This window comes from Canis aureus, chromosome 13 (assembly GCF_053574225.1).
Source record: "Canis aureus isolate CA01 chromosome 13, VMU_Caureus_v.1.0, whole genome shotgun sequence".
NCBI classification, from domain to species: Eukaryota; Metazoa; Chordata; class Mammalia; order Carnivora; family Canidae; genus Canis; species Canis aureus.
This window is the reverse complement of record NC_135623.1, coordinates 46520552-46544838: the sequence shown is the minus strand read 5'-3', so window position 1 is coordinate 46544838 and position 24287 is coordinate 46520552. Positions and strand designations below refer to the sequence as shown.

The 24287-nt window shown below is 37.0% G+C and overlaps 1 protein-coding gene across 10 annotated transcripts in view; it reads right to left on the bottom strand.

Annotated features, from left to right (window-relative positions):
* Positions 1-24287, bottom strand: part of ANO4 (anoctamin 4) — a 405675-nt gene that overhangs the window by 200521 nt on the left and 180867 nt on the right. For 9 of the 10 annotated variants that reach the window (XR_013350859.1, XM_077846039.1, XM_077846035.1 and 6 more), the window contains one exon: positions 10969-11073. The exons of the other annotated variant lie outside the window; for it this stretch is intronic. Coding sequence is in view for 8 of the 9 variants with exons in the window: in XM_077846039.1 (XP_077702165.1) it covers positions 10969-11073 (105 nt within the window). In the remaining variant the exon portion in view is untranslated. The remainder of the gene's footprint in view (positions 1-10968; positions 11074-24287) is intronic. 10 annotated transcript variants of the gene reach the window in all.

Below are 24287 nucleotides of genomic sequence, written 5' to 3'. Positions count from 1 at the left end.
CTATGAGAATATAAGTTCCATAAGAACAGAGACCTTGTCTGTCTTGACATGTGTACAGAGGTCCTGGCACAGCCCTCAACATACATTTGTTTAATGACAGAATGATGATCTCAAGGTGGACATGGTCTAATGATGTCTGAGAGCCTCCTCTTCTCCAATAGCCTATGGTTCTAAGACCTTGCACATACATTTTTCCTAATGCATTTCTTATTCACAAGCCAGGAGATCCACAATTTCAGGTAGATACTAATTTTTAGTAGACAGTGATTCAATTTCAAGTAGATATTGATAAGACTTGAACAGAAGGATAAAAATATTTCAACAACATAGACCTGATTACTATTCTAAACCCCACCACTTAGCTGTGTGAACTTGTGCTCCCATTTCCTCACTGGTGAAACATATGGAAAACTCTCTCATGGCGGCTAAGAGGATTCCATGAGATCATATGTATGTTAGTCTGACACACGGCAGATCTGCAGGAAATACTGGTTTATTGATTTTAGGCACTGGGACTTAAGTTAGCATTTGAGCCTTATCAACACAAGATAGCAGAAGAGGTGAGGCATTTACAAATTGGAACAGTGGTTATGAGGGGGTGGATTGGGGTAAGGTGTGAAATAAAAAAACGAAAGAGGACACTGAGATTCATGTTTAAGTGACTGACTGGCTCACCCTCAGGACAAACTCTTGAATATCCATCATCCATCAGTGAGAATTGCCCCTTCGCTTTTGCTAAGGACAGAAAATTACCAGAACATCTTCTACCAGCATCACCCTCTGGTGTTGGTACAATCGGTTCAACAAGCCCTATATATTCTGGGGTTCCCAACTGGACCATGTTGCCACCCTGGAGATATATGGCATTGTCCAGAGACATTTTTTATTATCATGGCTAAGGAGAGGGGGTAATGCTAACATCCAGTGGGTAGAGACCAAGGATACTGCTAAACATCCTACAAGGTACAGAATAGCCCTCTCCAAGAGTTATCTAACCCAAAACATCAATAGTGTTGAGCCTGAAAAATTGTGTTCTACATTAAAGACCCAACTATTTGATTCTAGAGGGACCAGCTAACTTGGAAAAGGAAGAGAAGCCCTTTGTTTCCCCTACTCCTGCCCATCAGTATTATTGTCTGGAAGTTGTTAGGGGGCTAATGTTACCTAAGTGCTCAAGGGAAATCAGGTTGTTGTGCAACCTGATTTTTAGAGAATTAAGTGATATTAAGGCACCATTATCACCTGTCAGCCTCTCAAGAGCCTGAGCAGGGATTAAAGATGCTTATCTGTCAAAAAATGTTCAGCTGAACACAGGATCAGTAAGAAGACTATAGAACAGGTAGCAATTATACAGAGAGAAGAAACATGTACCCTTATCAATACTCCACTATTGTTACTGACAGAGCAGCTTTACAAGTGAAGTTTTAGAAACCATGTACAATATCCTTGGATGCAAACTTACATCATTTCTTTAAGGAGAAAAATAGCCCCAACTTCCAAAATTAATCAATTTTTAAAAATCTGTTTATACAACCAGTACTTGGTGGGTGCCTACCTTACCCGGACCCTATGCTGGGCTATATCAAGTACTGGACGCGGCAGCCATGGCCCCTGTCCTCACAGAGCTCACCATCAGTGACCGTGGCAGTGGGGCCTCTCCATCCAGGGCATGGATATGACAAAGATCCTCTACATACAAACAAGGTTACTTTTAATGGATCCCCTCACTTTCATCATACTTCTCCCCTCCCCAAAATGTTTGATAATTATCTGCTTAGTAGAATTCTGCTATTACGTCCATTAAATAAGAAAGAACCAAATGTTCTGAGGAGTTAATTAAGAATGACAAGAGGAGAAGGACCCCTGGGTGGTTTAGTCAACTAACTGTCCAACTCTTGGTTTCAGCTCATGAATCTCAGGGTTGGGAGATCAAGCCTGGTGTTGAGCGGCCATGTCGAGCTCCTCACCTCAAGCTCCTTACTCAGTGCAGTCTCTGCTTCAGATTCTTTCCCTCTCCCTCTGTCTCTCCTCTGTCCCTTTCATTCATAAACAAACAAATAAATAAATAAAATCTAAAAAAAAAACAACAACCCAAAACAAAAAAAAGAATGACAAGAGGAAAGAGAATGCAAAAGTTCCATGCAACCCAGAAACAGACCTGCACTGCATAAACTTGGGAAGGGCTATGTGAACAGAATTGGGAACGTGAGTGGCAACAGGTAGATGCCGTACATTTGGAAAGCAAGAAAGAGACTCAAATGATTCTCCTTCACAAAAAAAAAAAAAAAAAACACAACCCCCCCCCCCCAAAAAAAAACAAAAAACAAACCCAAAACAGGCACTCAGCCTAAGAAGACCAGGGAACAAAACAGTAAAGACTTACATATAACAGCTACACAAGACTCAAGAACCTCAAATTGCCTGGGAGACCAAAAATCTGGTCAAGTCTGAGTAAAACTCAAACTCAGCATAGGGAAGTGATTTCTGTAGGCTAACTTGTTATACCATTCCAGAACAGAGACAGAGCAGAGAAATCAGAGGGCTATGAGGCAAGTAGATCCTGATGCTCTTTACGTGATGGGAAGGCAAATTTACCTCAACAGTACTGAATATGCTCATTAAATATTGGTGATTATTTATTTAGTGAAAATCATTTGGATTATTAGCCATTATTCATTCACCAGGGGGGAAAAGGTCACAAATATGTTTCAAGGGCTCAAATAAACAAGTTAAGTATCTTCTGACATTTGTTTACAGAGCCAGTATTTAGGTTAGCTGCTAGAGGTACAGACATGAACAAGACAAGTGTGGATGAAATCGAATCAGTGCCACAAAGGCAAGGAAAACAAAAAGTGTGTCTTTTAGAGAGATACCAAAAAATCAAAAAGCTCAACTCACTGCTTTTTTAACTCTATTCCTCAAATGCAGGAGAAAAACCCCACACCGGCATTATAGTACAGGAATACTTACATCTCAATATTTTCTAATGCAGAGAAAATAAAGTGAAATATTAGGCCACTGAAGACAACACGAGAGGACCGTGTAGTGTAATCCAGGTATCTATATTTGTCCTCCAGAGGGCCAGTTCATTTTACTATTTTTGTCCCGAGTTCCCAATTATTACATCTGATATTCAGAATTCTGAAGATATTGCATATTGACCTCAAAGCCTCATTACAAAACATGAAAAAAAGGACACCTTCAGCAATAATTTAGAATGGAAAAAATGGCTTGTTTAAATCTTAATTTGAACATTTAGCTAGCTGTTTTATAACAAGCTCATCTTTACATCTAGCCCTAGGGTCTTTTCTAGGTGAAGGCCCAAAGCAGTTCTAAAATTGACATAAGGACTGGCAAATAGGAGGTGCTCAGTGCCCATTTTTAAGTAAATAAAAACTAGTTATAAGATTCTATCCATTTTTTTCTCCATTCTAGTTATCTTAGTGCAATTGCTTGAAAGTATCTGTTTCTCTCTCAGAGATTGAATATGAAGAAGTGGGAAAGAAGACACTAAGCAGGGCACTCACTACATTGTATTGAGGACTTTCAGGTCTGTTTTCCCTTTTTGCCCTCAAAATACCTTAGGCAAGGGGATTATGAGTAAGAAGCCATGTTCAGAGACACTATGTAAGTAAGTGTCTCTCACACAGCTAGTAAGTGACAGAGATGAAATCTAACCGAGTTCTTACCCTTAAATCCATGTTGTTTCTAACTGGCTCCTTATTTCTGTGGAAAGCATCCTACTGTTCTTAAATCATGTTTGGCTTGGGGTGCGTGGGTGACTCAGCCCATTAAGCATCCAACTCTTGGTTTCCGTTCAGGTCATGGCCTTGGGGTCCTGGGATAGAGCCCTGTGTTGGGCTCCCTGCTCAGTGGGTCTGTTTCCCCCTTCTCCCTTTGCCCCTCCCGCCCTCTTCCTCGCTACTCATGCACTTGCTCGTGCTCTCTCTCTCTCTCTCTCTCTCAAATAAATAAATCTAAAAAAAAAAAAAAAGCCATGTTTGGCTTTCAAGCACAGAAGTCCTTTAACTGTCATCCAACTATATTGTCATCATTTTAATATTTATCTGAATAAACCTAGACTTTACATCTGTCACTGAACAAGTCTGACACTTTAAAAAATTTAATATATGAAATGAAATGTTTTTAGAAATTCAGAGAAACACACAGACTCAGCACAGCTTTGAGGACCTTAGGCTGGAATTTTAAAGACCACACACTAAACATTTGTATGATACCAGCAAGCCTAGGACTCTGCTCAATATGCTTCAAATGAATCTTATAACGTCCCTAAGGCAAACACTGTTTGGTTTACCAATGAGAGGAAAAAAAAGGCCTAATTTGGAAAACTCCAAATAAAGTAATTGGAAAAGACATAGATCCTCCTTTAGCTAGTTTTATTCCTTTCCAAAGGCCAGTGGCTTTCCAAGTGTGTTTCCTGTAACCCCAAAATCCTTTTGGAGGAGCTTCAGGGGCCACCGAATGGACAAAGAGGAAATTGAGTGGGCTATGCCCTCTACCCCCAGCTACTCCCAAACAACTCAGTCACCTGCTTTAAAGTTTGGAAACCTCTGCATTACAGCAACAATTAAATGGCTGTACTAACACCTCTCCAAAGAAAACCCAGGGAAAGAAAGCTAGGGTTCTAATTGTTATAGATACGAAAGTAAGCATTTTTTTCCTGCCATGGGCAGTTTACTTGAAATACTTTATTTTTTTTAATTTTTATTTATTTATGATAGTAACAGAGAGAGAGAGAGAGAGAGAGGCAGAGACATAGGCAGAGGGAGAAGCAGGCTCCATGCACTGGGAGCCTGACGTGGGATTCGATCCCGGGTCTCCAGGATCGCGCCCTGGGCCAAAGGCAGGTGCCAAACCGCTGCGCTACCCAGAGATTCCCTTGAAATACTTTAAAATTTAAAATATATCTTCGCAAAAAAAAGAAAGAAGAAAGAAGTTATAACATTTTTAAAAAATGTGGTTATTAAAAAATTTTCATTGGCATTTCCTGGCTCAGTAATAGTACCATTTATTAAAAAAAAAAAAACATAGACAATAGCATGGGGCACCCACAGGACAGTCTGCTACAGGGCAAACATCACTGACTTGTTCCTGGGACAGCATGTCCTATGGACTCTTCTTATGAAGAGTTTTTCTTTCTACTACTTCATTCTAAAGAAAAGGACAGAGACCTTGATTACTTCTATAACAAGGCAGATAATAATGGTACCTCTTATGACCTGAGAATGATACTTAGAAAAGAACCAAGTACCTAATTCAAGCTTTGCTCAATAGCCTTGGTTACCTTTTCACCATGTGAAATGAAGCCAATGATATTCTGCATCAAAGATCTCAGATTCTCCTGACCATAGCTTGTTCTCCTTCTTTGGAAAGAATATGGATTCAGACAAGCTTTAATGTCTTTATCTTTTTGGTGAGAATAATACAATGTACCACATAGGATTGTTGAGAGGAATGACAAGGTACAGCCAACATTTATGCAGTACTTGCCATTTGCCAGGCACCATACTGAGGGCTTTACTAGATTTACTAGATTTACTCTAACTATGCCCCCCTCTATCAGATGTGGAAATTAAGGCAAATAGAGTTCAAGACTAAATATAATAATATGTGTAAAAGGTCAACCACAGAGTTGTCAGGCAAGATTATGTGTTCAATATATGTCAGCACCTCCCTCTTCCCCATCTTCCCCTTTGAAAAAGCATGACCATATGGATTAAAAATAAAATTGGAAATCAGGGCTCAAGAAATTGGATTCAAAATGACTCACTGGATGTCATTGAGAAATGACTCAGTCTCCACAGGCACAGAAGCACAAGAATGCCACCAGTGCAGGAACGGCACTGCATTTATATAGACACATATATAAGTACAGAGGGTCAGACTACAGGATAGCAATGATCCTTCCAGGATCCATGTTCCTATTTCAAACACTTTGCTTTTTGCTCTCTCTCCTTCATTAGGACCTAAGGGACTACATAACACAATAACGTGCCATGGTATGAGTGCCATGTGAGAGTCTCCACAGTCTATATCTATATATATTAGATATCAAGAAAAGAAAAACTAAGGACAAAGCAGGAGGGGTGATGGGTGACAAAAAGTGGGGGGAGGGGAGAGGAATGATCTCTAGAAAAGGCTGGACACTGTTAATAATTTAAAGCAAGAATTGAAAGGTTGAGTATAACCTTTGAATGATATCTTTCTTATTGGTTTGCTAATATAATAAATGCCCATACACATACACACAATCACCTGCTTCATGCACCATAGAGCTTCAAATTCTCAATCTAATTTTAGAATGAAATATTTCTAAATGTCTACTTCGCAAAAATGTCCAGATTTTTAAAATTGGGTGACTAAAAAAAAAGCAGAATATTTTTAATTGATATTATAGTACATAATATAGTAGGCACTAAAATCCTTGGACTGTTAGAGGGTATGAACCTTACTAGGCAAACTTAAGAGTAGGAATTGACCTCATGACCTCGTCATCATTACATCAAGTTAAATCTGTCTCTAAGTCCCCACTCCAATGGGCCTGGGAGACCATTTAATTCCAGTTATTCCCTGCCAACATCCTCACCCCTCTACCTCACCTATGCAGGACTGTAAAAGGTTATGGAGGTTTTATAAACAGCAGAATGTTTGAGACCACTCAGATCTCCAAGTCACACTACTACTGCTGAGCCACCCACTTTACAAGTCTAGAATAGAATTCACTCCTTCATTTGGGGAATATAAATAATAGTGAAAGGGAATAGAGGGGAAGGGAGAAGAAATGGGTAGGAAATATCAGAAAGGGAGACAGAACATGGGAGACAGAACATGGAAGACTCCTAACTCTGGGAAACGAACTAGGGGCGGTGGAAGGGGAGGAGGGCAGGGGGTGGGGGTGACTGGGCGGCGGGCACTGAGGGGGGCACTTGACGGGATGAGCACTGGGTGTTATTCTGTATGTTGGCAAATTGAACACCAATAAAAAATAAACTTATTATTAAAATAAATAAATAAATAAAATAAAAAATGAAAAAAAAATAAAATTCAAGTGGAAAAAAAAAAAGAATTCACTCCTTCACTCGTTCATTAACAAATTTGTTGAGCAACTACTATACCCTATACTCTGCTTAAGGTACTTGAGATACAACAAAGGAACCAGAAGATGAAGCTGCCACCTTCCCAAAGCCCCCAAAGTGCCCTGAATTATGGAAGATCTGCTCCTTCCTCTGGCTGGAGAATCTCAGCCAAGGCTGGCAGTTCAGGTGGCTCAGGTGCAGGCTCCCGGCACACAACCCAGTCATCTCTCTTTTCTCCACCACCCACAGGAAGCCATGCTACCACTGCAGGACAATCTAAGGGCCCTGGACAAGAAATTCCTTTTCTCCCTCTGTCTCTCTATGTGGCTGTCTCTGTGTGTATGTTGGTCTTTACTAAGCATTAGCCACTCAGAAGCCTGGGCTTTCAGAAACAGAAGCCCTGAACTTCAGGCAACACAGAGCTCTACTGAAACAAAGGAGTTCAGGGGACCTAGTTGCCATCTTGAAATGGGGAACAGAGCGGGGGGGGAAGTACATCAAGGAAAACACAACACACACACACACAGCCTTACATTATACGGCTATATATAAATGCTTTCCTCAAAGCAATCAAGTTGTTTTCATTTTGAACCACAGAACAAATGTGATCTGTGTTTTAATTTCTTTTGAGCTGAACTGTGCACCAAGATGTTCACCATCACGTTAAAATACTATGTGTAACATAGTGCCTGCCTAGTACATGACAGGTGAGATGGATAGATGGATGAATGGATAAAATAACTCTTTCCTTCCTTACAAGCTATACAACTGTTATGAGGGAAGCCAAGAAACAATTTTTGGATGGCCAGCTACTATAGGACTTACTCTTTTATTTATTTTTTTTTTTATTTTTATTTTTTGGACTTACTCTTTTAAACAGATGAAGCCATTGTTAGGGCATAAGCACCAGAGAAGAAAATGTAAACATATTTTTCAATGTAGAAGCATGAGTAAGAATTCTTGCATCAACACATAACAAAATATTAAAAAAAAAAAACTCCAGAGTAGTTCATTTTTTCTAATCATTTTTATTTAATTTTTCATTTTCAAAACAAGGGCCAACATATGATTAAATACTGACTATCGAATATTAACCATATAGCTCTGGGGAGGCATAACCAGTTTTTTACCTTTAAAATGGAGAAAACAGAAACTACTATTGTTTGTAGGGTTGTTTTAAGAATGAAAAGAGGTAGTATGGGGGCACATGGGTGGCTTAGATGGTTAAGTATCTGCCTTTGGTTCAGGTCATGATCTCAGGGTCTGGGATTGAGCCCCGCATCTGGCTTCCTTCTTAGTGGGTAACCTGCTTCTCCTTCTGCCCTTCCTCCTGCTCATGTGTGCGCGCACGCTCTCTCTCTCCCTCTCTCTCTCTCTCAATTAAATAAAACGTAATTTGAAAAGAAAAGAATATGGAAGAGCACTTACCAATAATGGCTGGACTACCTTAGACACTCAAAAAATGTTTCAAATTCTCTCTTCTAGCTTGATCTTAAAGGTCATACATATACGTCCACAAAATTTCAAGAAGATAACGAAAACTTTCTATCTTAACAAAAACGTTTGTAGGAAAGAAGGAATTTCCTTGATGTCCAAATCCTATATATTTTTAAATTTTTGTAAGTTGGTCTCTCAAAGTTTTCTATAAACAATAATCTAAGGTACAGTCCCTTGAAGAACCAAACTATGTATTTTTATACTTAGAAATTTCAATTAACCTGTTAAATATCTGAATCATATTTGGAATGTAGGGTGAAACTGAAGGTAGGTAAATGGCCCAAATCTTTCCTACCAGAAATGACTCGGGCCATGTAGGCAGCTTCCCAAACCTATAGAGCATAAAACTTATTTTTTTTTAATTTTTTATTTATTTGTGATAGTCACAGAGAGAGAGAGAGAATGAGGCAGAGACACAGGCAGAGGGAGAAGCAGGCTCCATGCACCGGGAGCCCGACATGGGATTCGATCCCGGGTCTCCAGGATCGCGCCCTGGGCCAAAGGCAGGCGCCAAACCACTGCGCCACCCAGGAATCCCTAAAACTTATTTTTTTAACAAGAAAATAGATTAGTTCCAAAGTATTAGAAAATTCTTAAACCTATAAAAAGTTGGGCAGCCCCAGTGGTGCAGTGGTTTGGCGCCACCTGCAGCCAGGGGTGTGATCTGGGGACCCAGGATCAAGTCCCATGTCGGGCTCCCTGCGTGGAGCTTGCTTCTCCCTCTGCCTGTCTCTCTTACTCCTTCTCTCTCTCTCTGTGTCTCTATGAATAAATAAATAAAATATTTTTTAAAAACCTATAAAAAGTTGATTTGCACTTTAAGTATATTTCCCTTTTCTTATTTTAAAATTTAAATATAATTCATAAACTTCTAAAGAACTCACCATTCTAAACAATAAATGTTATCATATATGAATGTGCCTTTAGTAAGATATGCTAACATAATTTACTATAAAAAATAACTTCCTGAACATTTAATTCATTTTGATATAAGTTCATGAAGCCCTAAAAAATTTTAAGTTCATCTCCCACACTTACATAGAAGCCAACTTTTATCATTTATTAAAATTTTTTAAAAATCCTTTCAATACTATATAATCTATCATCTTTCAAATCAGATGAGGTAATTACAGAATTTTATAACTTTCCATGAAAAAATTATTTTCTCTTCAATGTCTATTAATTGGATTTTTAATCTCCTGGGGAGATTTTTTTCTCTGTTATTCATTAACTTAATATGAAGGGATTGCCCAAGCAGAACGAATAGCTGGTCCTCTTGTATTTTTCATTAAAAATATTTCTTTTAGAACCAGCCTCATCTTCAATTTCAGGATCCTTCCCCTTGATGTGTTTAAACCTCATACTGAGCACATTCAGAAAGAAATTAAATGAGGGATAGGAGACCCTCCATTCCTTCCTGGTCTCCATTCTTGATCATATTACCTTGGTATGTAACTTCTCCCACCCTCAGTTGTCCTACCTATAAAGTGAAAGCATTAATTATCTTAGAAGGTCAGGAAGGCAGTCTGATGACAAAAGGGAATAACTGTTATGGAAATCCCTAAAGTTGTTCATTAAAAATTTAGTATAGAAATACAGTGTCACAAAACCAAAAGTAGCAAAAAATTACAGTGGTTCTTCCTGCAGTGCTCTTCAGATCTAACCCCTTCGAGTGCAATACTGTAGAATACTACTTGATCTTAAAAGAGTATTACTATCTAGTATTAGAGCTCTAATAATGAAACACAAATGTGAATGACTTAGTCTATGATACCACCTCATCCATCCTCAATGCTAAATCTACAATTAGAGTAAATGTATTGATTATGACAAAATTCTTAGTAAAAACTATAAAACAAAGTAATGTAAGAAGAGAAAACAATGAAAATGCTTAGAAGACAGAAGTCACTTCTGGTTCACAGCCCATCATCAGTGACTCAAGACACCATTTTCGAGAATAAAGGTTTTATTTTAGGTTAGTATCAACATTTAGTTCTTACTACTCTTATATCTGAGCAAAGGAATAATATTCTAGTAATAGTATTCTCAAAAATTCTTTATTTGATCATGATTAATCAAGAAACCTAAAATATTATAGTACCTAGTGATTTATAAATATTACAATATTCTAAATATAGAACTCTAGTTCTTCCATCAGGCTTATTCAAAGACCCCAATACTATGTGGCTCAGTTTCACAAATTAAATCTTCATTTCACTAACCATCTCTTCTGGTCTCAAAATTATTTTACACAGTATCCCTCTTAAGACATTTTTTTAAGCTTGTCATTTAAGGTTTCTAGTTTTATTAACCCTCCCAAATATTAGAATAGTTTCTCCTTTCACGGTCAAATTAAAATTTGAGTGAAACTTACTTTCTTGTATTGCATTAAGAATCTCTGAAAAGTCCACATCACTCTTTGGGCCGTCAGGTAGTATTTGCATATCCAGCTGGTAGCCTTGCAAATCCACACCTCCTTCTAAAGAAATGAAAGATATTCATGGAGTTTGCACTGGTTATCAGAGAGCCCAGCATTAGGGTCCCAAAGAGAAGCAATGTCAAAATCTAAAATGAACAGTCAGCTGATTTGCCAATGATCCTCCCTTTTGGAAAAATGACTTTTCAAAAAAAAAATGAGAAACATTACCAGCCATTTGCTCCTTATGGGACCAAAAAGGTTTAATTGTATTTCCAATGTAAAAATAAGGCAATTACTTTATTAAAATACCACACACTTCATACTATTTACTGACGACTTCCTAGGTGAAGAATAAAACATGTTAGCCTCCAGCCAAGGACATTTAACATTCTCAGCTTCATATTGGCGAAAAAGTGACATTCAACAAATATACTTTATATCATCTCTAAAATTATAATAATTCATTCTTAGAAAAGGATTTAATATTCTTGCTATCACAGGAAAAAAGGTATCATTTTTCCCATCACAGTTTTGGACTTCCCTGCTACTTCATTTATTTCTCAGTTACACCAGGACACTTTTATTTATTCTGTGATGTAATTTAACCTCTTATATTTGATTTGTCTGATGTATTTCTGGTGTATTCTAAAGAGGGTTTTTTTTTTTAATGCTGTTCCACACACCTATAGAACATTTAAGGACGTCAAAGTCACCAAGATATCAAAAAGTAGTTTTATCACTACCAATAATAAACCTTTAAATGATTCTTAAGGGATCCCTGGGTGGCGCAGAGGTTTGGCGCCTGCCTTTGGCCCAGGGCGCGATCCTGGAGACCTGGTGCATGGAGCCTGCTTCTCCCTCTGCCTCTCTCTCTCTCTCTCTCTCTCTCTCTCTCTCTGTGACTATCATAAATAAATAAAAATTTAAAAAAAAGAATGTTTAAAAAAATAAATAAATGCTTCTTAATATAGTCACTAAGAACATTTCCAATTCTGAGGAGTCTGGAAAGGCTAAAAAGCCAGTGCTAAAATAAAAAGATGGCCTAATGAATAGAGTGGGGCATGCCCTAGCTTTTAATGTTTTTGTAGAAATAATTATTTCATAAGCCCAGAAATTATTCTTAGCCTTGAATAAATTTCAGTTACATCCCTAAAACTCAAAAGAATATGACACAGTCACTATCATATAAGAATACTGATTCAAGGAGGGACATGGACACAAGTAACCTAATATAATAGAAAGTGAAGCTTCAGAAGGGCAGGAACTTTTACCTGCATGCACCTAATACCTAGAACAGTACCTAACCCTGAGTAGGCCCTCAACAAATGTAGGCTGAATGAATGACTACAGCTACGTGATAATTATAAAACAACGGCCCATGGAGCTTCAAGGAAAGCTATAAGCCCAGATTCTGGAGTCCTGCAAACCAGCATTGAAATTCTTATTAGAAAACACTGAATCTCTCTAAATCTTGGTTTCCTCCTCTATAAAATAGGGGTGATAATAATAGTCTCACAGAATAGCCATGAAGACTAAATGAGATAATGCATGAGAAGCTCTTAGCTGTCAAATGCTCAGTGCTCAGTAAATGGAAGCCATTACTATTCATCCATACTAATGTATTAAAGGAACATTGACATTTATATAGAAACCAGCTACTGAATAATGAGAAGGAAACCACAAGTCTGTTCTTTGGGACACCAGCATGCATTTCAGTGACTGTCAAGCACTGCAGGCACAGTGAACTTCTTAAATGCATGCACGTGGTGAAATTAACTGTTGAGACTAAGCTTCTCAACAGGAATTAAAATGGGTTATTTGGTTTTTCCCTCAGAATAAGTAGGGAGAAGTTCTGCTGCTTCTCAACCTCTGCTATGGGTAGCTGCCTTTGTTCTGTTCAATAACCAAAGACCTCATAATAGCAAAGACAAAAGATAAATAAGAATATTCAATACCACCTAAAGGCTGGCTCTGGGCTATGCACTCTATCATCTCATTTAGTCTCTACTTTTGAAAAGAAGGTGCCACAAGAAAGAATAATTTGTCCAAAGTCACACATATACTCAGTTGTAAAGATGCAACATCAATCTGGGCTCCTGCCAGTCTTAAATACCCCCCATATCAAAGCAGTTACAAATACAGGCTGTTAGAAATAAGAGAAATGGATTTACCAATAGTCCCATGTTCTAGTGCTTCAGACATGGACAAATATTATTATATAAACCAAAAAGCAAATGACTTGCTAAATAGACTAATAAATAGGAGCCCAACTTATTTATCTTTGTTTGTCTTGGTCAGGAGCTCATAAATTCACACAGAAGTAGTTTTGATTAATAACTACAATTTTTAATAACCAAAATTCTACAAATTTTTAACAATTGTTTTTTGTTAGAGAACAGTATAGGAGTGTAAGAAGGCACAAAAGCAGCAACATAAAGGAGGTATTCAGGTCAATATAGTCTGCCTTTAAAGAATATTCAATGCTTAAGATATAATGAAAATGTGGGGAAATGGATATAAGGATACAGATAAATTTGTCCTAAGTATATATTTTTTTTAAAAAAACATCATTTTATATGACTAGAAAAAAAGACAGGAAGAAAACAGTCCAAATGGATACGCAGGTTATTTCTCACCTATAAAATTATGGGTATATTTTGCTTTATTCTTTATCTTCTCCATGTTTTTTACAATAAACATAAAATATTGTTATAATTTCAAAGTCATTGAAAATTCAGATTGTGGCAGTGGAGAACATTAATATTTGGAGTTCAGGATTCAAGACTTAAAGACTACAGATGTTAAGCCAGTAAGGGATTAATTTAACATAAAATTTTCTAAATCAATGCAATTCTTAAAATATAGAAGTTAAAGAGCTCCAAAGTCCAGGATGCAACAGTATTTATGGTAAACTGTGAAATCACATTTAGATTCCCTAAAATATAAGGTGTTTTCCTTCCTCTGCTCTAGAAGAAATATGAAACACACTTTCATAAAATGCAATATAAGGGGTATGGAACTTCTGGCAGGAAGTCATTCATTAAAGTCCAACATGACAAAGTAGGGGATGTTGTAATACAAGGACTTCTGTAAACTTTCCTAAATAGAAAGTGATCACTTCTGCAAGGACATTTTCAAATGAATCCTTCAAGGTGACAATCTTTACCTTTAGCACATACTGCCCAGTGAGCAAGACAAAATACTTCAATACAAAAGTTCTATGTCTACTTTGAACTTCTAATATTTATTTGTTAGTTCGATAGTTTTGATGTGATTTCTAAAAAGTTGAAAATCAAAGCTCTCTCTACAGTCATAGGTGCCGAAGACTTTGAGTCAAAACACAAAGCTTTTTTCAGAGGCAAGATGGTGAAAAGGTCATGGTTTCAAACTGATGAAGATTTAAGATAAAATACACCTTCACTGGGCCTCAGTAATTGCCGTGCAACCTAATGTAATCCCAAGGAAACAAAACCAGTAAGGTTTTTCTTTTTTTTTTTTTTTTTTTACCAGTAAGTTATATTAAAGAGAGAAACTGAAAACAGTCCTGAAGATGTGGAGAACATAATGAACAATTTTAAAAATCAAAAATAGCCAAAAATTTGTGTTATTTCCAAAACTGCTTTGAGCTTTTCTCATACTCGATTGAGTGATTATACTCAAATCTTAATTGTGATTTTGTTGTGTGAAAGTTGAAAGTAGTTTCAATTAAAAGTAACCTCGATAACTGCTTACATTTAATAAAAGATCTTCAGCTGAGCAAACAATATGTTAAAAATTCATTTTAGATGTGTAACTGGCTTACACAGATTTAGCTAAATGTTTATATACAAAATGAACCAAAAAAAGAAAAAAAACAATCTCTAAACAGGAGTCTCGATTAGCACAAATGTCAGTGCCTCTCCCATTCTATCTCTGTCTATAGAAATCCCTTTTTACTTTTAAGGCTCATCCTAAAGGCTCCACTTCAGGAAGCATTACTTGATCCTAACAAGCAAACACCATTTTCTACCATTTTTTTTGAAATTCTGTAGCTACCTATATTTTATCTTTTCTATGGCACACGTTTTCCATCAAAAATAAGGTAGGAAAAGTACCGAGTACAGACACAGACAACACGTGAGCTCCTATTTCTTTCCATCTAGATTTCTTCATCTCTAGCACCATCAACTAGACTGTAACAAAATGGAGGCCTGGGACCAAACTGCAGCTACATTTTTATCTCTTACAGAATCTAGATGAAGGCCTTTGAACAATTAAATTAGACAATTAAGGGCAGCCCGGGTAGCTCAGCGGTTTAGTGCTGCCTTCAGCCCAGGGTGTGGTCCTGGAGACCCGGGATCAAGTCCCCACATCAGGCTCCCTGAATGGAATGGAGCCTGCTTCTCCCTCTGCCTGTGTCTGTGCCCACCCCCCTCTCTCTCATAAATAAAAAAAATTAAATCTTAAAAAAAAATAAATTAGACAATTAAGCTCTTATACTGCAATTCCATGTTACTAGTAACAGTAGCTACAGACTGAGAAAACATCCCAGTTTTCTTTCGTAGTCCATCATTTTAAGGCAGCTTGATAAGTTGCCTATAAACTATGAGAGACATATTCTAGATCATACATTTAGTTTTTTGTGAATTCTTCTCAAATCTTGTCAAATAATAAAGGAAACACTGAGGTACCAACATCTCAAAGCTTATAATGAAAGTCAATAGTTGAGTTGTAAACCTTATCCCTTTCTCAACCCCAAATCTATTCCCTTAGCACAAATACTCACCAGAATTTGTTTTTACTTCTTTTGGCTATTTCCATGTAGGTGTTCCATTGTCTTGATCAATTTTATATATTACTTATTATTTCCTGCTCTAAGACCATATAAGTTATATTACTGTCACTTCCTCTAGTCCTCCACTCACCCCTCCAATCACTATTATTGTTATATTGCCTTAGTTTAATAACTTTAAATGACTTAAAATTCAATTTCTTGTTCAAATATATAGATCTTATATTTGCAAATTAACATAAAGTGGTATAAAAAGCAGATTCTGACATTACATTGACCTAAATTTGAATTCCATTTTTATGTGGCCCTGAGCCATTAAATAATGAGCCTCATTTTTCTTATTTATAAAATGGAAAGGATGAAATTTTTGAGAGGCTCCATTAAAAATTATGGGAAACAGTTTACATATATGCAAATATGGCTCATAGTGTTAGATCATTAGGTGATGATCTATTTTCTGTCTCATCTATCTAGTTTTAGAGGACATATGCCATCTCTGCAAAATGAAGGCCAATTCCAAGTTGAGGGTCTAGACTAAATAAAAACAATGCTTTAAAAAATTCTGTAATTGAATTTGGAATAGTTATTTCATGTTGAAACAGAAATAAAGAGAAGTGTGACAAGTCAAATCTTACCCTTTACCATGCAACAAAAAGGATGGGGAACTCTATAAAGTAGGCTAAAGGGGACAATGGTATTTTCTGTCATTTCCTCATAATTAATGATGCTTGATCTGAGCATCTGTCTATTATGTATTTATATTCTGCAAATAAAAATTGGCAATTCCTGTCCTGAGAGAAATTTTTAATATAAATTGTCAAATGCAACACTTTTACAGAATGGAAACAGTGATATATCAAAACTTGATATAAATATCTAAAATAAATCCTCACATGTAATATTTTTGAACTTAATAGACTGCAAAAAAACACATCATTTTTGTAATTTAGAGTTTGTTTTCAATTCCTGATAGTGAATTCAGTGTTTATGACAGTGCTAAGATGAAGAACGGTATTAAGAAGGGGAAGAGGTACATATTGTCTTCTTTACAAACATTCCCTGCACTAGACAGCATTCAAGATATATCTTTTAAGAAGGAAGAAAATAAATTCAGTTCTTCTCAGGGATCTGAAATTGGAAACTCTAGATTCACATGTGGGATCTTCCACTGGTTTTAGAAAAACTTTCCATCTCTGTGTCTTAACTTCATTTACAGTGCTTACCAAAAATCTATTTAGCATGCCATAAGCTAAAAAGGCTTTGCAACAGAAGATGCTTTGTAAGTGCTATTGGAAAAAGACACAGGAATTGTTCATATTAGTGTTGCATCACTATAAATCTAGTGACATTGCAAGATCATTCTCTTACAAAAGAAAGCTCAGCATTAGAAGAAATCAACAGACTACTTCACCCACACCAGTCACTGTAAAAGCTAAAGATATTCCTTCAAATGATTAACATTGAGTAGTTCTATGGACTCAATTCTGGACAGAGTCCTGACTGGAGAACCACATTTGGCCTAATAGGGGTAGATGTTTTTCAGTTCTAAAATGGAAAAAAATCATTCCAGTGCTTCAGCCAGTAATGTCTGACTTTCAACAAAATTGTTTCCATGTTTCTCAGGATTGTCAAGACAGTAAACTCCTAAATTATAATGCATCCTTGTACTAGAGGTTCCAAAGTGGGCTTGGAAATCAGAGCTTCAAATCTCCAAAAGGCAGGAAGGATTTATGAGTCCTGCAGGCAGGGCTCCGTTGGGGGCAGAGCGAGGTGGTCTTCCAATTTTCCAGCTGTTGAGTTCTGTTGCTATGATGACAGGCATTCTTGCAGAGGAAGGGAAGAGAAAAACTCAGGATCAGGAGGAGTTGTGGATTAGAAACCATGAGACCTTCAGCATTACTATATTAGTTTATTCTCTTAACTTGCATGAGAAATCTACAGAAGAGCTTGAGATGAATGTACCAAGAGTATGGCCTTGCAAGACAACAGGAGTGCTATGGTTCTGTCCATTTTGAACATCACCCTCACCTCTAAGGAAATTAAGCAGTAGAAGCTTACTATTAATATTAACTATCTACTACAATTAAGGGCTTGGGTTGGGGTTAGGTCACTTGTTATATGATCTTGAGTTACATTGTTATTTAAATCTCTCCAAGCTTCTTAAATATAAAATTTTTTAAAAACCTTGGGCAGAAGATAGAGTCTTATGTTCCACAAAACACAATCTTTGTTCCAGAAATCAATCATTTGGTTTTTTTCTTGTGGCTGCCTATCTTACAGCTTTCCTTCATTCATTTTGTGCGCTCAAATGGTTATGAGAGATTCTTCAAAAAATTCTCTCTACATGTATCACATAAGTTGAAATATGTGCATAGGTCCCTCAGCAAAGGGAAAAGAAAATGCAAATATCTAAGCGAAGAATTTGATATATATTTTTAGAAAACACAATTTTGTTATTCAGCAAATGAGAGCAAGGAGCACAGATACCAATGCCCAAAATAACTTGTTTTCCTAAGCACCCCATATTTACTAAACTCACATCACACATTAAAAAAAAAAAAAAACACTTAAAGAGGAAGAGATTCAAATGAAGGATGATTAGTGTTATTTCCAAATCACACCACTGACTGTTCTGAAAGACACAGCATTCACCTTCAACGCAATGAGAAATAAAACAAAAGTCCAAAGTAACTCCTATAAGTTTTCTACCACATAATTTCAAAGCCATGCGGAAGCTCTTATCTTCCAGTCACATGAAAAATCCATTTCACAAATAGAACAATTATGTAATTTCACCCAGCTTCAGATCTATTCAGGAAGAGTAGCCAGGTTCTTTAGGTTCAACTTCAGCCATAATTCTCAATGTTTGTTTACAGATAAAGTGATGAGAAAAACAAAATTTCACATTAAACTAATTCTCATCTTCAAGGGGAAAAAAAAATGACAGAGCTGGAAAAAAAAAACCCACACTTGTAAGAAATTAAAGACATAGGTCTTAGGGTGTACCAATTACTAATTTTGTACTTTTGGGTAGCAATTTCATTTCCTGAGCCATAGTAAAATAGGAGTAATTCTACCTCATGGAATGCTGGAAGAACTAAGTGAGGTATAGGAGAAATATTCGTGAAAGCCCTTTGGAAACAATGAAGCATCATTCAATGTGATGTGGCTATATCATAATTATTATTGTTATAAAGAATGGCCATCCATTTGCTTTTTCCTTACTTTTTCCTCCTAAACCATTAGTTGAATCTCAACTTTCATTTTGACAGAACTAGAGATAAGTCAGACTTTGCTTGGCTTCTTAAGAAAAACACGAGTCTTTCATTTTTTTTTAAATATTTTATTTATTTATTCATGACAGACGGACAGAGAGAGAGAGAGAGACAGAGACAGAGACAGAGACACATGCAGAGAGAGAAGCAGGCTCCCCAGAGGAGACTGCGGAACTCAATCCCGGGTCCCCAGGATCACAACCAAAGCCGAAGGCAGACGCTCAACCTCTGAGCCCCCCAGGACTCCTGACACAAGTCTTTCTCGGCTTTTCAAAAAAATCTCTCCCTCCCTGCTCCTTATCTCTCCCAGTCCTCCTCCCCATAGTTCCTGGGACTGCTGTTTAAGACATGTAAGAGAACATGAAAGGCACCTGCTGAGTTCTGTTTCTTAATTTGAGACCAGATCTTGACATGAGGGCCAGAAAGCAATTGCTAAAACTCAGGGAAATGGGAATGTGTTTCATAATATTGGAACTAGAAAAAGGAAGGATTGAAACAAACAAACAAAAAAAAACAAAAACGAAAACAAAAAAAACAAAAACAAAGCCCTAACGCTGAGTACAACAAAAAAGAAGCTACAAAGTTAGAGCATCGCTTTTATAGGTTTTTCCGGTGGAATCTGACTGGTCCCCTCTTCAGTGTGGTCCTCTTATGCTAAGGTCTGAACTAGTATAGGGCTGGTAATTTAAATTTTTCCAAGGCTTTGTTATCCTAAGTTGCTAGAAATATATTGCCACCAAGTTGTTTGAAGAAGGAGGTAACATCAGCACACTGAGTGAATCAGACTACCTGATGTGGAATCCTTCCTCCATCATTTACTGGATGTATGTCCTTGGGCAAGGTATTTACCTTCTCTGTGTGTTAGTTTCCCCAGCCATGGAATAAGGATAACAACGTGAGATTATTAGGAGAATTAAATGAGACAAGGAATGCAAGCAGCTTAACAGTTCTTGAGGTTGACAGTATGGTAGAGACCTTAACAAATTGTAGTTGCAATTTTATTTACGTCAAACACTTAATACCTCTGTATACAGACAGAACTACAGACATTCTAGCTTCACTGGAAAAAACAAAATCCTCACATTTCTCTTGTGATATCAAGTTGTCCCAGGATTTATTTAGATACCATCTATACATAAGGGAAAAATAATCATGCATGAAGGGCTGCTCGGATTTTAAAATTAAAAGATAAAAGGAATTGTGTTAGAAGTTATTTGGGAAAACCATGAAATGTATCAGTAAAAACACCATTTTACAAACTCTAAAAGACTAATTCTGGGCTTGATGTATTCCCCTGGGACTGTATGATAGGCCAAATAGATAAAGGAAAAGCAATAGAGGAAATATTTTAGATTGCATAGGCTTGTAATTCTATTTTATATGGCACAGTCACTAAACTGAAATGATATGATCTATATCCAGTAAGTTTTACAGTTTCAAATTCAAAAAATTGCAATCAATGCTTCAGTTTACTCTGCTCTTAACCCTCATAGTCCCAAGCCTGGTGCTATTTAATACTTCTATCATTAGCCTATAAAGGGGAATAGAAAATAAAACTCATTAATTATGAGTGGCTAAAAGATAAGGTCAAATTGAAATCAACACACAAGAGAAACGTCTGAAACAATGAGAAGAAAAATGAAACCACACAAACACGAGACAAAGTTAAACAGCTCATGTGTCAGTACAGCACAGTAAAAACATCATCCCAGCACAAATTAACAGGGAAAACTGCTCTGTGGTACAGTGACTGAGCAAGAAAGGGTTCTGGGTGGGGGGGGGGGTGGAAAGGGAGGTGGGCAGAGGGTGGGGGTGACTGGGTGATGGGCACCAAGGGGGGCACTTGATGGGATGAGCACTGGGTGTTATTCTATATGTTGGCAAATTGAACACCAATAAAAATAAATTTATATATTAAAAAAAAAGAAAGGGTTCTGGGACATATTCACTTACAGGCTTCTGAATTTTGTCTGTGATGGTAAAAACAAAAGTGATCACTATCTATTTATTACTGTGCACCTACTATGTGCCAAGGGTCATACTGAGCATTTTACATTAATGAATTTATTAGCTTGTCCTAACAATGCTGTATAGAGTTGCCAGACATAGTAGTACATAAAAATAGAGTACCCAGCTAAATTTTAATTTCAAATAAACAATTTTTTATTATAAATGTGTCCCAAGCAATATTGGGAAATACACCAAAGAGCCTTTGCTGTTTATTTGAAATTTATCCGTGAGTGCTTTATTTCATCTGGCAACTCTAACACCATGAAACAGGCATTATTATCCTCCTTTTGCTGCTGAGAAAAGTGAGATTTATAGAAGTTAAGTGGTTTGCCCAAGTCTGCATAGCCAGCAGGTAACATATCTGGGTTCAAAATCTCTAACAAAGCTTGATTCATAACCAGTACAATGCACTGTCTCTGTTACTATGTTCTCTCCTACATATGAGTGGCCATCCCTCCATCTGCCTGTTGATATTCTGGTTGACCTTCAAAGTCCAATTTGTAGACTATATAACCTTGTGAATCATTCTTAAATTTTTCCCACTAAGAATATTCCCTTAACTGTATTTATATCTTTGTTCCAGCTTTTAAAACCGCTTGACTTCTATTACAGCAGATTGTGTATGAGTCTATGTAGTGGACATTTTTCTATGTACATTTCTCTTTTCTAATATCCTCTTTATTTCTTTTTGGGGCAATGTCTTTTCCTTGCTATATGTAGCCCAGGTGGGAGGAGAAATTAAGGGGTGCTACAATCCAATTACAACAGCTGAAGGGAGAAGTCTTCTGTTCTATCTTTTCTTTTATCACCACCTACCCAGTCAAGGGAAAGGTATGTGCCCAATAAGACTGTCTCTCCCAAGTCTTTAAAACTTGAGCTAAATAATGCAAAACTAAGACAAATGGTAAGGGTTCATTCATTTGAGATAATGACATAATTCATTTTGGTTTCTGCTCCTTTTCCAAGGCTGGTTCCATCCATAGGCTTTCCATCCATATCCTCCAGATTTAAATTCCTGATTTGCTTGGATTAAATACTTAGTTTCAGTTGTTTATAAGCAAAGAACCCTGACTGATTATCTCTTTGGACATGACTGTAAGCTCCCTAAGGTCCATGTGTAATAGAGTTCTACACCATTCTAGTCCCAAGGAATTATCTTCCAAATAAATATTTGTTTGTACGTAGTAGGGACTCAGAAAAAATTGTAAACTCAAAGGGGGATAAATGAATTGAAGTTGTACAGGGCTAATGTCATAGAAGATCAAGAAGACTTTTGTTTTTTCTTTTTGTACTTCACAACCAGTCTGAGTGAGCTTTTAGAAAGCACTTTAAGAATTGGGATTATTAACTTTGTAAAAAGCAGATGGATCACTTAATAGGCCTCAATATTACTAAAATATCCATGATGTTTCTAAGATCTATGACTCACTACAAATAAGTTTGAGAGCTCTTTTATAATTTCCCAACAGAGAGCTATGATGCATTAGTGTAAGTATACTAAAAATAAAAGGATGTAACTGAAGTCACATCCTTCTTGAAGAATAGTTTTAAATATACATATTTTATAACAGGCTTTTAATTATAATTTGTTTAATATAATTTTTAATTGTAATTCTGTGCCAAATAATTGCCTTTATTTGTATTTTCTACCATTAACCAATACAAGTAGGGTTCAATATCTATGATAAAATTATGGATAAACATAGTGATATGTTAAGGTGAGATCAGTGACTTGAGATATGCTAAATTATATCACACTGACATTACACCATGAGCAAATACCTTAACATTTCTTTAAATTTTTATTACATTGATGTCAGTGTAGGATGTCAAGTAAACACTGACTTGACTCTACCTGGGTCAGACATGAACAGAATACTCTATGTAATTCTGGGCACTGTACATTCAAAGAGGCAGAAATTGAATAAAATGCTTTCTAACAGCAGAGTGGGTAGGATAGTAAACAATCTGAACACATCACTGAAGGAAGCATTGAGGAAACTAGGAAATGTGTCAGTTGGCAAATAGCTCAAGATGAGTTTTTAAAAATTTTTTTTAAATTTTTATTTATTTATGATAGTCACAGAGAGAGAGAGAGGCAGAGACACAGGCAGAGGGAGAAGCAGGCTCCATGCACCGGGAGCCCAACGTGGGATTCGATCCCGGGTCTCCAGGATCGCGCTCTGGGCCAAAGGCAGGCACTAAACCGCTGCGCCACCCAGGGATCCCTCAAGATGAGTTTTTAAAGGAACATCATTTGAAAGAATTAGATTTAGTCTGTGTAACTTCAGAATGCAAACCTATACCCAATGGGTAGAATAGATTTTGACAAACAGCAAATAATCATTTAGTAAACCTTTTCTGAATAAAGCATGGGGTTAGTGGAGATGGAAAACATGAAGATAAATGGAATACAATTCCTGCCTTCCAGGAGAATGATGAAATCTAAAAAAACATATGGACTTTGATTAGGCTTCCAAATTCTGTAGAAGTACTAGGAAGTGGGAGACCAATTCTGACTAGTGAGATCTAGGAAGGCTTTTGAGAGGATATGGAATTGGGTTATGTTTTGAGAAATGAGATGGGATAGGTAGAGATTTACTGGGGCAAAGGGCATTTCCAAAAGTGAGAGGAGCTTATTTGAGAAATAGTGAAGAGCTATAGATGGTTATAGTAGAATAAGGCAGGCTGTGGTACAAAAGATAAGCCAGGAATCATAGAGAGAGGTTAAACTGCAGAGGGTTTGAAAAGCTGGACCCCCAAGCTTGCACTTTCTTCTGGAGAGTCATAAAGATTATTAAGTAGAGAAGGGATAATATTACTGGTCTTCTTTGGTGGAACACTTGGGGATGGTCCAGAAAAATAAAGAAAGCTGTGGAAGGCAATTGTCCAAATCTCCCTTCCACTGGGCCCTACAGAATATTCCTCTTGTCATCAGTCTTTCCTCAGACTGTTCCCTTTATCATCTTGCTCTCATGAAAGCCTGGCTCTTCCAGAGCTCAATGCTTCCCTGTGGCTCTTTCCCATGGTACTATTTTTCTCCCATTGTCTTGACACCAACAGACCTGGAGAGGAGGAGGTATCTTCCTTGTGTCTTAATGTCACCTTCAGACCACTGGTCTTCCCTCTTCCCTAAACATCCCGGGTCTTGAATCTCAGGTTGTTATGTCACCTTCAGTCCTTCATCTGCATTTTCTTGCTGCCTCCAGGTCATGCTC